Source organism: Musca domestica, unplaced genomic scaffold (genome assembly GCF_030504385.1).
Source record: "Musca domestica strain aabys unplaced genomic scaffold, Musca_domestica.polishedcontigs.V.1.1 31, whole genome shotgun sequence".
NCBI classification, from domain to species: Eukaryota; Metazoa; Arthropoda; class Insecta; order Diptera; family Muscidae; genus Musca; species Musca domestica.
Window position 1 is genome coordinate 4,043,108 of NW_026712309.1, and position 14,093 is coordinate 4,057,200.

General features: G+C 33.4%; 4 protein-coding genes across 5 annotated transcripts; 3 read left to right on the top strand and 1 right to left on the bottom strand.

Moving 5' to 3' along the window:
• Nucleotides 1-1,068: 1,068 nt before the first annotated feature.
• On the top strand, nt 1,069-3,282 carry LOC101893336 (uncharacterized). Its single transcript, XM_005176946.4, has 2 exons — nt 1,069-1,430; nt 1,488-3,282. The coding sequence occupies exons 1-2, from the start codon at nt 1,220-1,222 to the stop codon at nt 3,263-3,265; spliced, it is 1,989 nt and encodes a 662-aa protein (XP_005177003.2). The 5' UTR covers nt 1,069-1,219; the 3' UTR covers nt 3,266-3,282.
• Nucleotides 3,283-3,631: 349 nt separating this feature from the next.
• Nucleotides 3,632-4,692, top strand: LOC101889460 (phospholipase A2). 2 transcript variants are annotated; one of them, XM_011298026.3, is made up of 3 exons: nt 3,632-3,788; nt 3,864-4,213; nt 4,280-4,692. In XM_011298026.3, exons 2-3 carry the CDS (start codon nt 3,903-3,905, stop codon nt 4,542-4,544), a joined length of 576 nt encoding a protein of 191 aa, XP_011296328.2. In that variant the 5' UTR covers nt 3,632-3,788; nt 3,864-3,902; the 3' UTR covers nt 4,545-4,692. The 2 variants fall into 2 exon arrangements, with proteins under 2 accessions (XP_011296328.2, XP_005176978.2); XM_005176921.4 differs by having other exon boundaries at nt 3,637-4,213.
• A 1,609-nt stretch (nt 4,693-6,301) lies between these two features.
• Nucleotides 6,302-14,042, bottom strand: LOC101893509 (uncharacterized). The gene is made up of 3 exons (XM_059124905.1): nt 13,606-14,042; nt 7,062-7,295; nt 6,302-6,981 (listed from the first exon to the last, which is right to left on the bottom strand). The coding sequence occupies exons 1-3, from the start codon at nt 14,008-14,010 to the stop codon at nt 6,493-6,495; spliced, it is 1,128 nt and encodes a 375-aa protein (XP_058980888.1). The 5' UTR covers nt 14,011-14,042; the 3' UTR covers nt 6,302-6,492.
• On the top strand, nt 7,761-9,804 carry LOC105262567 (uncharacterized). The gene is made up of 6 exons (XM_020040041.2): nt 7,761-7,902; nt 7,988-8,083; nt 8,164-8,677; nt 8,737-9,113; nt 9,184-9,342; nt 9,462-9,804. The coding sequence occupies exons 2-6, from the start codon at nt 8,029-8,031 to the stop codon at nt 9,641-9,643; spliced, it is 1,287 nt and encodes a 428-aa protein (XP_019895600.2). The 5' UTR covers nt 7,761-7,902; nt 7,988-8,028; the 3' UTR covers nt 9,644-9,804.
• Nucleotides 14,043-14,093: the final 51 nt, after the last annotated feature.

A 14,093-nucleotide genomic window follows, 5' to 3' on the forward strand; every position in this document is an offset into this window, starting at 1 on the left:
ATAAAATTCTTATTTTGAAGAAAAATAACAACACATGAACACAACACACAAAATTGAATCCAAGAGAGAGGGACAATATTGTTTTATCTAAAAATCATTCATTTTTTGGAATTTCGGGGTTTTCCACAAGATTGAATCTAAAATAGTAGCGCAATACAGTTTTATCCCAAAAATATACAGTGTATTGCCCATCAATGCTGAAAATTATTTTATTTTTTATTATAACAATACACACACTTACACAAAATGTATATATGTTTTGACATAATATGGCCACTAAATTAAGAAAAGTGTATTTAGGGGGTAGATTTGTTCTACCTTTTTTCCAAATATAAGAATTTGGTAGAATGAAGAAGGTAAAGTCATGTAATCATATGTTCACATTTTTCCAAATTATTCATTTGACAACATCTGATTGTCAATATTTTGCTTGTAAATACATTATACATACACAAATCAGAAATGGTAACTTGCTTTCTATGCAGTGAAATTTGACAAGTTAAATTACAGAAAATGCAAAGATGGGAATGCTTATTTGAAATGACTTAACCTTTTTAATTTTACCATGCATTTTGTTAAAAAAAAGATGGTTAATATCTACAATGCTCAATTTCATTTCTTCCAATCATGGGTTAAAAAAAATATTTTGTTTTTATTTTTTAAACAATAAATACATACACAAATTTGGCAGAAGTAAAATATGTAATCAGCTGGTAGCTCTTCTTTATTGTACCATGCAACCAAAAATGCAGCAATTGATATTGTTTATTTTAGTTTTTTTTTTTACATCAAATTTCGAATAATTTTGTATTGTTGTTTTTTCTTCAAATTTCAAAGTTAATTGACCTGCCATTCCTTATAATTATTGTTTTATGTATGGGCTTTTCGTATTTGGTTAATGGGCAGTACGAAACATTTTACCTTAAAATTAATGTTTTTATGACAATTTTTGTACGGCGCGAGGCGTATTAGCAAGGCCTGTTTAAAGTACGTTTACGATCATTAGACTCCTTAATAGTCGACCTTTGCATCCCTATATTAATCAGCCGTTTTGTTTTTATTCCACATCTTTCTTCTCTGTGCTTTTGCGATGACATTTGGATTTGTTTTCATTTCTGAAAACGCTACACGTGCATTGCATTCATCCTCCTTCAAACCAATTGAATCGTCAAGTTTTGAATAAAATAACGAAATAGTTTAAACAAATCTTTTAAAAACAATGTCCGATGAAGTGACCAATAATCCTGCTGCGCCACCCTTTAAGCGAAATAAGAAAAAGAAGAAAAATGCTCGATTCCTTCGTAATGCCAAGGGTTTTGCTAAGCAGGGCATATTCGGAAGAGGAACACATATCGACGATGACCAATACAACTATTTCATCAACATTCTAGATACTATGAAACTTGGTTTTGAAGATGTAGAGGAAAAAGGTGAGTCCATTGATTTCATAACTGTCAATTGATTTTATTAACGAAACTCTTCCTCAGTTATGATGGCCAATAATGTCTTTGAACAGTCGAAGGGAATCGAAGTACATTTGGCCTCGAATCAAATTGTATGTAAAGTATTGGAATCTTTATGTGGATTTGTGGAACCTGCCCAGTTGGAATCATATTTTCAAGCATTCGCTGACAACTTTCGTCCCATTTGCTCGGATCGCTTTGCTTCACATGTGTTACAGAAAATGGTGGAAATTGCCTTCCTGAGATGTGTTAAAAACGAGAAGGCAAAAAGTGCTAAACTCGATGAAGAGGACGAAGATGAAGCTGAGCATGGTCCACCAAGTAATAAGAAAACGAAAATGTCTCAAAGTGTTGCTAGCGAAGAGCGATACAACTTGGATACTGATTTTCCCGAAGAACACAAACAAAATTGTGCAAATTTTGTGTTAAGAGTGGGCAAATTTATGTTGAATAATTTAGAAGATTTCGTTTGGGATTCCTGTGCCAGTCACATAATGCGCACATGTATTCTATGTCTCTCGGGAGTCCATGTACCCAAAGTTGCCTTTGAGAAAGGAGGAGCTTCAATGGCACAAGAACGTAAGGTATATGAAGTTTCCGAAGAGTTCCATGAAGTTGCCAAGGAATTTGCCCAACGTTTAGAAATGTGGCCACAATTTCCTGACTTTCCATATGATGAGCATTCATCGGCCCTACTGAGTGTATTGTGCGTAGCTCTAAAGGCCATTGATAAAAACATGTTAAAACATTTTGGTAAAAAGATTTTGATGGAAGCACTGCTTAAAGTGGACGAAAATGGAGATGATAAGAAAATCGAAATATTGGACGATGAAGAAGAACAAAAAGCAAAGGAAGGTGAATCGGAGAACACAGCAGAACAATCCAGTGTACCAACGCCCAAATTGCCAAATGTATTTCTTTATCAAAGTTCTGTTAGATTATTGGAGACACTGATAACGGTGGCTGGTCCCAAACTTTTAACTCAGCTATATGCCATGCTATTCACCAGTAAATTGGCCATATTGGCTAAAGAACATATGACACATTTTTCTGTGAAAAAACTACTGGACAATATGAAGGAAAAGGAAGATTTCGAAAATGTTTTCCAAGAACTACATGAGCACACCGAGGAATTACTGAAAATCGGCCATACAGCCATAATATATGGCCTCTCATCGGCCTGTCTACGTCTTCAAACCAAACAAGGACAGTTTATTTCCGCTTTACAACAGGCATTGCATGTCAACGCCGACAAAGAGAAAATGAAATCGTTCTTCTTGTGTTTGATAAAGTTGAAACCATTTGAAATATTACAAGAGGATAAATCGAATTTTGTCCATTTACACGGTTCCCTGATAATACAAGATATTTTGCGGTTTAACAAACCCATTTTCCTTGTGAATTGCATATTGGAAACATCGTCTGAGTACTTGGTGTCTGTATTCAACACACCCAATGGTTCGCATATCTGTGATGCATTTTTACAAAGTAAATTTATTGGTGAGAAATCACGTGAAAAGTTAATCAAACATTTGGAAGGCTATTATGTGGATTTGGCCATAACGAAATTTGGCTCCCGCGTTGTTGAGTCATGTTTTGCGGCAGCATTGGAGCCACAAAAGGCGAAAATTGTCAAGGAGTTGGCGGAGAAATCAAATATGTTGAAAGGATCTCCATTTGGAAAATTAGTTAGTGCCAAATTACGAGTAGACACATATCGTCTATCGGCTGAGCAGTGGAAGGCAAGTCTAAAGAAAAAGGAATCAAAAGCTCAAGAACTATTTAAAGATATAATAAATTGATATGTTGACAAAAACAAGTTTAATGAGTTGTTTTATTAGCTTTACAAATTTCCCATGCTCTCAGAATTAAAATTTATGATGTGAAACATCTAAACGAAATTATAATTTTTGGCTGCAAGATTCTATCAAATACGACTTCTGATTCGTGTTTTCTATAAAAAGGAGATTTGAGTAGGAATTAAAAATTAGATAAACATAGGCCTACTGCGGAAATGAATGTCCAAAGATCACTGTGTCGTTACATTCCTACACAAAATGGAACCAGAATTTGTTTATTATTTCCGATTCTGCGCAGTAATGACATTGACCCCCAACAAATGTCGTTCAACATATGATTCAGAAACTTAAAATTTCAAGTTCACTTGCTGAGGCTTTAAGCCAACAATATTGGTCTACCTCAACTACACGCACCATTCATTGCCTTTAGTCGAATTCGAAACGTAAATAAAGCATTAGCATCTGCTTATCTCTGGAAGTACGTGAAACAATCTCCTTATCTCTAGAAAATATATTTTCAAAAAAGGTCAGTCGGTGTGGGGCCAATGATTGCATTAATATTTTAGCTTAAATATCATGTAATTATTCGATTTCAATTCAGTTTCCAAAGCTTGATGAGACAACGAAAACACCGAACAAAATGTTGCGGGCAAAAGTTTTAATTATTTCTCTTTTTGTGATGCTATTTGCATCATACATAACATGCTTCAGTGAAGAATCAATATTTGAGGATGAAGATATTTATCGCATGGCATTGCCGCCTCCAAATGCCACTGGAACCACTGTACCGGGTACCAAATGGTGTGGTCCCGGCAATACAGCTGCCAATTATAATGATTTGGGTAAACATCGCGACACGGATACATGCTGTCGTGAACACGATCATTGTGAAATGATAATTGAACCCACCGCCTCATTGCATGGCATTACAAATAGTGGCATGTTTCCCATGTAAGTATATCGCTTTGGAAAAATAGAAATATCCTTTAATTTATAACTGCCATCATTCATTTTTAGTATGAAATGTTCCTGCGAACAGAAATTCATCAACTGTTTGCAAGCCGTCAACAGTATGGTGTCAAATACTTTGGGTCACATCTATTTTGGTGCCACCAAACAGTGTGTAGAATATGGTTTTCCCATTGTTAATTGCAAACAATATATGGAGGGTACATTCCGAAAACGTTGTATTCGCTATAAGATCAATAAGAAACGTCCACAAATATGGCAATTATACGATATACCATTCTATACAACAAGTAGTGTCAATAAGCCGAAATAAGCATGAAAAAAATACAGAGATTCTTCAGAAGAGTAGTCAGTAGTAACTTTACTTACCGGGAACATAAATATAATAGAAAATTGTTAAGATTTAATAAAAATTGTTGAAATTCTAAAAAAATAATTTAAAATAAATAACTTAGGTCCAATCTTATGAGTTTTCTTTAAGAAGTGTAGTATGGCCCCAAAAAATCCAGTTCATTGTGGAATCCTTAGCCTGGCATGTGCCTTTTATTTGGCATCTTTACCCATCATCTAAGTCAACCCTTTGGTATGAGATATTGTAAATGAACGGAATCCGGAATTTGGAACAAATTTGGAAATTTTCCTAAAATAAAAAGTGGAATCCGTTAAAATCTTAAAAATACCGAATACAGGGAGTTACCGTTCTTTTGCGGTAAATAAGAAGACCTTGACCTGAATAGACAATTTTATGTCATGGACTGTAGTACCCATTAGGAACTACGAAATTTGAAACAATTCCGGAGAATAATGTCGCAGAAATCAGAAAAATGTCGTAAAGAGGGAGGCACCGTTATATGGGGGATATACGAAAACCTGGACCTGAATAGACAATTTTCGGTCACAGGTTGTATTACCCGTTACGAACTGCAAATACGAAATTTGAAACAATTCCGGTTACAAATGCCGCTAAAATCATCAAAATACCGAATATAGGGAGATACAGTTATATGAGGTCTTTACCAAAACGTGGACCTATATACCTCATTTTTAATACAAAAAGACCTGCAGACGAAAAACACATTTGAGTGAATTTTTATATCAACCTCGTTCGGAAACTAGAATGATTTCCATGGGCGGTTTTTTTTCAAATGTATATTTCGAAGTGTTACAAACGGAATGATAAACTTAATAGACCCCCTATATAATGTGGAGGGTATTAAAAATTATTCGTTTCATCAACATGTGACTCCAAAATTAGAATTTGCATCGTAATTTTTTAATTCTAATGTAATGAATTTTAACAAGCCACTGTACCGAATCGAACCGAACCAATACCACAGTTTGAGCCGCCACAAAACCCTTTGAAAAACAGAACCAACCCAAATCGACAATTGGTTTGAAGTCCCGGAAAAAATCTCTAATTTTTAGAGATTTTTTTATAGTGGGACCTGGAACTATCTATTCGATATAGGCAAATTTATAGCGAAGTGGATTATGTATGTCAATATTCTTCTTGAATCCTGTGATATAAGTCTTTGAACCTGTGCAATCTGGATCTGTTTAGTTCGCTGAAATGCTGCTTTGAATACAAAAGACTTATGTTCCCGAAGCCGGTATTGGACATAATCAGAGGAAAATTCGCAGGCTGTCTAAATAGAGGGATAAACATTTTGGAAAAAAGAATTTAATTATTAAAAATCAATGGTTGCTCAACTCGTATATTTGGATTCAGGAACGATGATAACACATATTTCAAAACTCATTAGAGAGTTAGTTATTAACTGGCATTTTTCTCCACCATTTGGGGGTTTTATTAAAATGCGGTTCCAAAAAATCTATCACTTCGACATAACTTCTGAAGTAGTAGAAATAGAGAACGCTATATTTGTATGCGTTCCCTGTCAAATGTAAAAATATTATTATATTGCAGGTAATGTAAAACAACTAATAACATAGCTATATTACATGTACATGCCAAAGTAATTTAGCCCGAAAAACGCAGTTTAGTGGCCAGAGTATGGACATTTGGATTTTTTAGGTCTATATACCTATAATCAAACTATTACAAATAAACTATATGTTTTATTATTTTCTTCTGCTAATTTCGTTTATTAAATCTATAAATAAAAACGCACATGTATAAAATGTCTTATATACATAATTTGTTCCTTTAAAATACTAAAAAAATACTACAATACTAAAAAACAGACTTATATGTCAAATAATAATTTAAAAACACTTTATATAAATATTTATAATTCCAACTATTTCCATTTTAAATGAAATGTTAATTTTCGCAAATGTATACTTGTTTTAAACACAAAATCCCACAATGGATTTGAAACACCATAACCCAAATCTTGATGGGCAAAATGATGTTGATAATGATAACGTTTCATAAAATATAATTGCTTAAGACTAGGATTTCCGTAATGTAGATAGTAGTGTATCATATCATAACCCAGATAACCCAACAGACTTCCTGCCAACAGAACTCTGGGTTGGGGGAAAATCAACGATAAGGGTGTATAAAAGAATAGACACAGTATGACAGCTGGTAGCGGTGGGAATACCAAACGCATCGGATCGAAGGGAACTTTATGATGTAGACCGTGAATCATAAAATGGAATGTACACAGCCAGGGGCTGGGGTTTCCAACCATTTGCATGTGAAATACATGGCGATGTAAGACATATTCTAACAGTGTCCATAGCAATATTCCCATAACAAAGTACAATGATAAAAATGTTATCTGAAATGATAAGAATATGAGAATGTCGAACATTTGGAAATATGTTGTTTTGTTTTTTCATTACAAAAATTTATAATTACCTTTAATATGTCACGATTAGCAAAGGGTTCTTGGAATTGATTATAAATTAAAGCTGTTATGACAGGTATCCAAAATGCCGGCACCACCCACCATGGTGTCTTTGTGCACATTTCCAAATACCAAGGACCAAATAAACGTAACGGCCTGTCAACAGGTTTATGGACCCATTCATTGTAGTAGGGAGTGATCTTGGCGATTTGTGGTAACATAGCCTGTGACCAGTCCACTAAATGCTGCAATAGAAAATTTTATAATATATTTTGAATTAATATTCAATAATTTATACCACATTCTTCTTGATTAATTATTTGGTTAGTTAAATTGAAATATATTTCTACAAAATGTCGTGAAATTGTTTTGATGAAGCTATTTATCACCAACCAATGAGCCAGTGCAAATTAAAATACTAAAATTTATAAAAATATGTCATTTTCTATTTTCTAACAACAGCGAGTTTTGCTCTATTTCAGAACCTGCAAGAATCTACTCTTTTTGCAAATCATAAAGGGAAAATCGAAGCAAAAACCTTTTTATTCTTACAGTTCTTGATCAGAACATTTGGTAATTCTTACAAAAGATATTTCTGCCTGTAAAATCCAGCAGATCTAAGTAACACAACTGCAAAAAGTTCTGGATATATTCAATACAATCTAGTAACAATTATTACTAGTCGTACGATTCATTTTGCAGCACTCGTCTAATGTAACGGAAACGTTCAACGTCAGCCGCCACAATTGTGTGTGTTGTGTTCAACGCCTGAAGTAAAAAAGGTAAACAAACGAATACAACACTGCGCCGTTAACAAACAAAAACAAGTGCGAGCTGTCAACTACTTTGAAGGTATTATTTGAAAATTGTTTACATTTGCGTTTGCGTTTAATAAATGTTTTTACACATACTTTCTATAATATATATAATTAATTAGAAAAGGTCATTTTTGTTCGTCCAGCGTTAGCGTCACTAGACATGCAAACACCATGCGGTTCCATGAGAACCCTGAAGGGAATATTTCAGGAGCCAAGTAAGTGGTTGCCAATAGCAATATGAAAAAAGCATATGTACATTTTCCATTCATTTGAATTAAATACTTTTTTTTTACAGAAATGAACCACAGACGTGATTTTTTACGTGAAAATAAATTAAATTTACGTGAGCTACAGAAGAATACAACCAACAAACTTGTACAGAAACAACAGGATCTGGAGAGGAAGCAACAAAAATACCTACACAGACGTTCAGATTCTCAACAAAGATATGAAAGTACAGGACGAACAGGATATACTTCATCCACAAGAATGACGGCTGATAGGGGTGCAGGTGCAGTGGTTACACCGTGTAATGGAGGCACAAAACAGAATGGAATAAGGGGTAGGCCAGAGGAAGGAATGAGACAGAAGCAATTGTCCTTTCGACGTTCGTATAGTCAACAAAGGGTAGGGGAACAAATAAATCCATATGAAAGAAACGCAGGAGAGCATTACAAGGCCGACAATAGAAACACTGTGCCTCGCAGTGCCAGTGTGGTGTCTTTCGTTTCCAAAGCTGAATCATGTGATAAAGAAATACAAACTGAGGATATTATCGATGAAGAGTTCCTGTACAGGGCTTTAAAAAAGTAAAGATGGCAGTCTGCAAAAATTACTTTTTTTAATTGATGTTTTCTACTTTTTTCAGATGTAGTAACACGGAAGTTGATTATTGTAATAATCGCGAAGATGCAAACCCTGTATCGAAAACGAATGCAAACTCTTATTCCGCAAACCCAACTGAAGATGACCTTAAAATAGCATCAGAGCATGTTCCATACGAACATCAAAAATATAACGTTGAAGTGGAAAATCAAAATCGCTATTATCAATATTCACCAAGGTCTCAATATTCACATATGGCCAATGGTCACAACGAGGAAAATTTTGTGGAACAATTTGAAAATTTGCAACTTAACACACATCAACTTCGAGACGAAGAAACCCGTTCAAGTGCCCGCAGTCGTCAAACAATGTTTTCAACTGCCAGTAAGAAAAAATCTAATGGAAACTATAAATTTGGAAGTAGGCCAAAAAATAAATTTCAACATTTTCTCAAGTACTTTCTTTTTATAAAATTAGTTTTATCTTTTAGGTCGTGATGAAATACGTTTACCTAGATATTTAGAGAAAGAAAAACGTGAGAAAGAGGAAGAACGCCAGAGGGAAATTTCAAGAGATCCCAATTGTCCATTGGGTCATTATGCCATAAGTGAAGCAGAACGTTTGGCTGCATTAAATGCTGCTGAGAAAAGTAAAATAATTTATTTTTTTTACTTCTTTATTTTTAATTAATACCAAAAACAACTATTATATATATTTTCATGATATTAATTTCTACAAATTATAATGTTTATTTCTTTATTTTCAAAGAAATGGAATCTCTGATACAAGAACTAAATCGTATGCCCATGACAACTGAAACATTACGAATACGCCGGAGAAAAGTTGAAATAGAAAAGGAACTATCACAAATTGAATTAGATATACGAACATTTTCCAAACCCAAAGTATATGTTCCAGCTAGCAATGAACCTTCCAGTCATCTCTATTGAAATGTAATTGAAAGAGAGCAAAATTAATGGAAGACCCAGACGAATTGATATGCAATCTGTATACACAATTATTAATAGATACCATGTAAATATTTATATGTATATTTTGAGTACATTTTCTTATACAAATATACAAAAAGGCAATATATGTAAATTTCATATATATTTCATACTTATTATTCTCTACCTCACTAACATGAAAAAAGTTGTTAATAAAAGTTTCTGCGATTCGAGTATAAGTTATGCGAATGTAACAGACTTCATGTAAAGGTAAGATATGCGTTGTTGCTATATATAATCCATCTGCTTCCCAATTGGATTCATAGTTAATGGCCATATAGAAGACATTTCATCTTGATTAGCAGGTCCGCAGGCGGATCAAAAATATTCGGAATATTCGGAAACCACTAATATGTCGGTAACCAATTGTTTTTTTTTTCTGTATGTTAGAATTTGGACTATGCCACTATAAAATCTCCCACTTCATAAAAAATTGGTTAAAATATCGAAAGTTTTATTTAAAATATTCAAAAAAGTTTTGCTAGCAACTTTAATATATACTAAATACATTAGTTGTATCATACATCTGCTTATATAACTTTTGTGCAATAATTATTAATTACTGACCCAATTGTATTAAATAAGAGTATTATAGAACCACCAATAAAGTCAAGATAAGATTTTAAAGCCTTTGAAAAACGAACTCACGTAATCATACGTCATCTCACTTTTCGCACCGTCATTGTACCTATTTCATTTCATATATTCGAAAATGAATCATTATAAAAAATAAAACGTGTTGCAAAAAAATTTTAGCTGATTGATTGAAAAGCCCAGTATTTATGTTCCTTATTGATATACAACTTTGATAAATTATAGATTAATCGAGAGTCCCCAATAAAATTAAGAAAGTAACCTTAGACAATCAAATGTCTCACTTTTATAAATTTGACGTCCGAATATATGTTTTTTAAATATGTTTGTATAAATTAAAATGTATACACATATTAGAGGTGGGAACATGTTCTCTATACGATTGAATTTGTCATGGAAAATTGCAGAAAACCCCTAGACGTTCCATATGTTTTTTGCGATTTTTTCTTAAATTAAGTAGCTCTTAAAATGTGTAAAATAAACAGAGTTCGAAAATAAATTAAATCGCTCGAAGGAAGACCTCATAATTGGGCCATGGGGCACAGTTAGAAAAAATGTTATCATGGATACATCCATGGCGCAATAACAAGATGTTCCTGCTAATTTTCAAAACCAAAAAAAAAGCAATTGTGTATTGAATATATGAAAAAATAAATTTCGACAGGATTTTTTTCGTAAAAGAACAAAGGACTATTTTAAATTATGAACCGAAATTGAACTAAGTTCAGTTTGGTTACTCCTTAAAGTGGAAGTACATAAAGAGCTTTTTTGATTGCCATAAGTCATCGGCTGGCTTCTTCGTAAAAGAACAAAAGAGCCTACCTCCGTTCCTCTACGAAGACTAATCGAACGGTTCATATTTAAATAAAAAGAAGAACGATTTATTTGTCCGACAACATGATTTTTTTATCTATCGAAAATATGTAATAACCGGCCATGAAATGCTTTTGTTAACGGCAGGCTCATGGCCTAAGTTTAAAGGCGAGAATACATAAAACACTTTTTTTGCTGTCTTAAATGTGAGAGTACATAAAACACATTTTTGACTGACTTAATTCATTGGCTGGCTTCTTCGGAAAGAAATAAAGTAGCCTAGGGTCAAAATCAAACTAAGTCAACCAAAAAAGGCGTTTTATATATTCTCTTCTTAAGTCATCGGCTGGCTTCTTCAGAGAAGAACACAGTCAAAGTCTTCATGTACTTCCAACTTAAGGTCCTCCTTCCAAGCTCGCTGAGCACCAAATGTAATGTGAAAATGCACTATTGTGATTGAAATCACAAAACAAAAGATAAACAATAGCCAAAAAAGTGTAAACAAATGTTTACATTCCATCTGGTGTCATGTGCATGCTTCTTCGTAAAAGAATAAAGGAGCAAGTATGGGACGAAATTGAACTTAGTCAACCTATAACTCATTTGTTCACTTACTAAGGAGCCAGTCGATGACTTAAAACAGTTATTGTATGTATTCTAACCTCTTTTTATTGTATCAAAATAATACTATAATGTAAACATATTTTTTATAAGTTCCAAAGTACGTAAAAAGATTTATGGGGAAAGGTCTCAAAAATTTGTAATGGATTAAATGGCTTTTTTCTTTAAACGTGTGCGCCTATTTCGCCTTCAATATTATAAACTAACTATCGCATCGTAAACATGATTTTTTATCTCTCCTGATTATAAAGTGCTCACTAACGATAACACCAATTAAAATTCAGGCGATACTGAATGCCGGTATAGAATTTACAAGATTGACATTGTTCTATCTAATCTCAAAACTAAACGGACTACTCGTACATGTACCCCCTTGTCTTAGCAGAGAAATTAAATTTAAATTATAAATATCGCAATAACTTACGACATGAAAGTCAAGTCACATTTCTATGATAGGTTCTAGTGTTCTCAATAAAAACCGATAAGAAGTTTTTCAATAGTAATTAAAAATATAAAAGTGAATCATTCTCCATTAAAGTGGATAGCCCATAGCATGGTAGAAATATAGGAAGGAAATAACAAAACTACAACAAATACAATGTAACAAAAGCCCCATAGAAAATAATGCTAGTTTTAGAGCTATATGTCCAAACATGTAAACAAAACAAATTAATAGTTTAATTTTAAAAATGTATATTTTTAGAATATGAATTATTAAATTGAAATTTTCGAAACGAAGTCCCTAATACTGGGGAGAGTACAGAAAAAGACTTAAATGTGAGAATACATAAAACGCTTTTCTGCACGGCTAAAGTCATCGGCTGGCTTCTTCGTAGAGGAACAAAGCAGTCTTAGGTTGACTTAGTTCGATTTTGGCCCTACACTACTTTGATCTTTTCTAAAGAAGCCAGCCGCTAACTTAATCCAGTCAAAAAAGCTCTTTAAGTGCTTGCACCTTAAGTAATCGGTTGGTTTCTTCGTAGAGGAACAAAATAGTTTCAGGTTGACTTAGTTCGACTTTGGCCCTACGCTCCTTTGTTCCTCTACGAAGAAGCCAACCGATGACTTAAGCCAGTAAAAAAGCGTTTTATGTATTCTTACCTTAATAGTGTTCCAGAACTGCAATAATGTAAAAATTTTTACTATGATAAAATATTTTTCCTTTATGATATCGGAAAAATGCCAAAATAAACAGTTTAAATTCACAAGGTAAAGAACAGAAAATACAGAGCTGGATATATATATTTTTTATATAAGGTTACCTTTACTTAATTTTATCATGAATACATTGCCTATATGATCAGCTGATTTTATCAAAATACATGCATTTGTAAATTAATCGCATGAAAACATGTTAGAAGAATACAGGTAGTCGCATTGACACAGCTGCTGGGACAATGAAGTGTCAAACCAATTTTGGAATTAAAAACGTATATTATCACAACCTCCGACTGGCGTCGTGTGGGAAAACATATAGAAATCGACTTATTTTTGACAAAACATTTTAAAAATTTTGACATATCAATGTTCTCAAGCGTTGATGCATCTACCTGCATTCTTTTACCATGGAATGAAAACGTAAACAAAAATTTGTACAAGCATTTTTTAATCGGAATGGTAGTCCGTGTGTACTCGGCCCATGGCGCAATAATTTCCAAGGTAGCTAAAGTCATGCAAATGTTTACAATTTTTCCAAATTGATACGTATGGCTTGATCTCATTGTATATACACAAATCAGAGATGGAAAACTGTTTTCTATGCAGTGAAATTTAAAAGGGTAAATTACTGAAAATGCTTTTTTGAAGTGACATTACCTTCTTAATTTTACAATGGGTAGGTCATAGATAAAAACATGTATCCCTACAAAACTTACCTCCATACTATCATCCAAATCATTATTATTTGTGTGTTTCTTTGCATTTTCATCGTGATCTTCCTCTTCGACAATTTCAATATTTTCCTTAATCTCTGGCGCATGTCGACGACCATTTCTCCATTTTGGCGGTATTGTCTTTATTTGATATTCTTTCATTAAATACATGGCAGCATCTGAGTGCGGTGGGGCACGCATAAAACGTGCTGTCATATCGGCATTTTCTAAGCCTCTCAGGGTATTGATGCCACCCGGATGTTTATGCAGGAATCTTGTAATGTCGTAGAAATTTTTACGATATTTCACAATAATTTTGGATTTTTGTTCATCTGTAGTTCTGTCGGCGATATCATCGACAGGGGCTGATTGTGTTTGATGATTGGCATTTTCGGAATTTGGTGGCATTTTTATAATACTCAAGAAATTGTTATATTAAACTGTAAACGAGAGAAATTAAAAAAGTTTTATTAATTATAAAATATAATTAT

Coding starts and splice junctions, on each gene's coding strand:
- LOC101893336 (XM_005176946.4), top strand. CDS start 1,220: ATGTCCGATGAAGTGACCAATAATCCTGCTGCGCCACCCTTTAAGCGA. Junction 1,431..1,487: donor TGAAGATGTAGAGGAAAAAG/GTGAGTCCATTG, acceptor ACTCTTCCTCAG/TTATGATGGCCAATAATGTC.
- LOC101889460 (XM_011298026.3), top strand. CDS start 3,903: ATGTTGCGGGCAAAAGTTTTAATTATTTCTCTTTTTGTGATGCTATTT. Junction 4,214..4,279: donor AATAGTGGCATGTTTCCCAT/GTAAGTATATCG, acceptor ATTCATTTTTAG/TATGAAATGTTCCTGCGAAC.
- LOC105262567 (XM_020040041.2), top strand. CDS start 8,029: ATGCAAACACCATGCGGTTCCATGAGAACCCTGAAGGGAATATTTCAG. Junction 9,114..9,183: donor TGGAAACTATAAATTTGGAA/GTAGGCCAAAAA, acceptor TTTATCTTTTAG/GTCGTGATGAAATACGTTTA. Junction 9,343..9,461: donor ATTAAATGCTGCTGAGAAAA/GTAAAATAATTT, acceptor TTATTTTCAAAG/AAATGGAATCTCTGATACAA.
- LOC101893509 (XM_059124905.1), bottom strand. CDS start 14,010: ATGCCACCAAATTCCGAAAATGCCAATCATCAAACACAATCAGCCCCT. Junction 7,296..13,605: donor ATTTGGATGATAGTATGGAG/GTAAGTTTTGTA, acceptor TTTCTATTGCAG/CATTTAGTGGACTGGTCACA. Junction 6,982..7,061: donor CTAATCGTGACATATTAAAG/GTAATTATAAAT, acceptor TTATCATTTCAG/ATAACATTTTTATCATTGTA.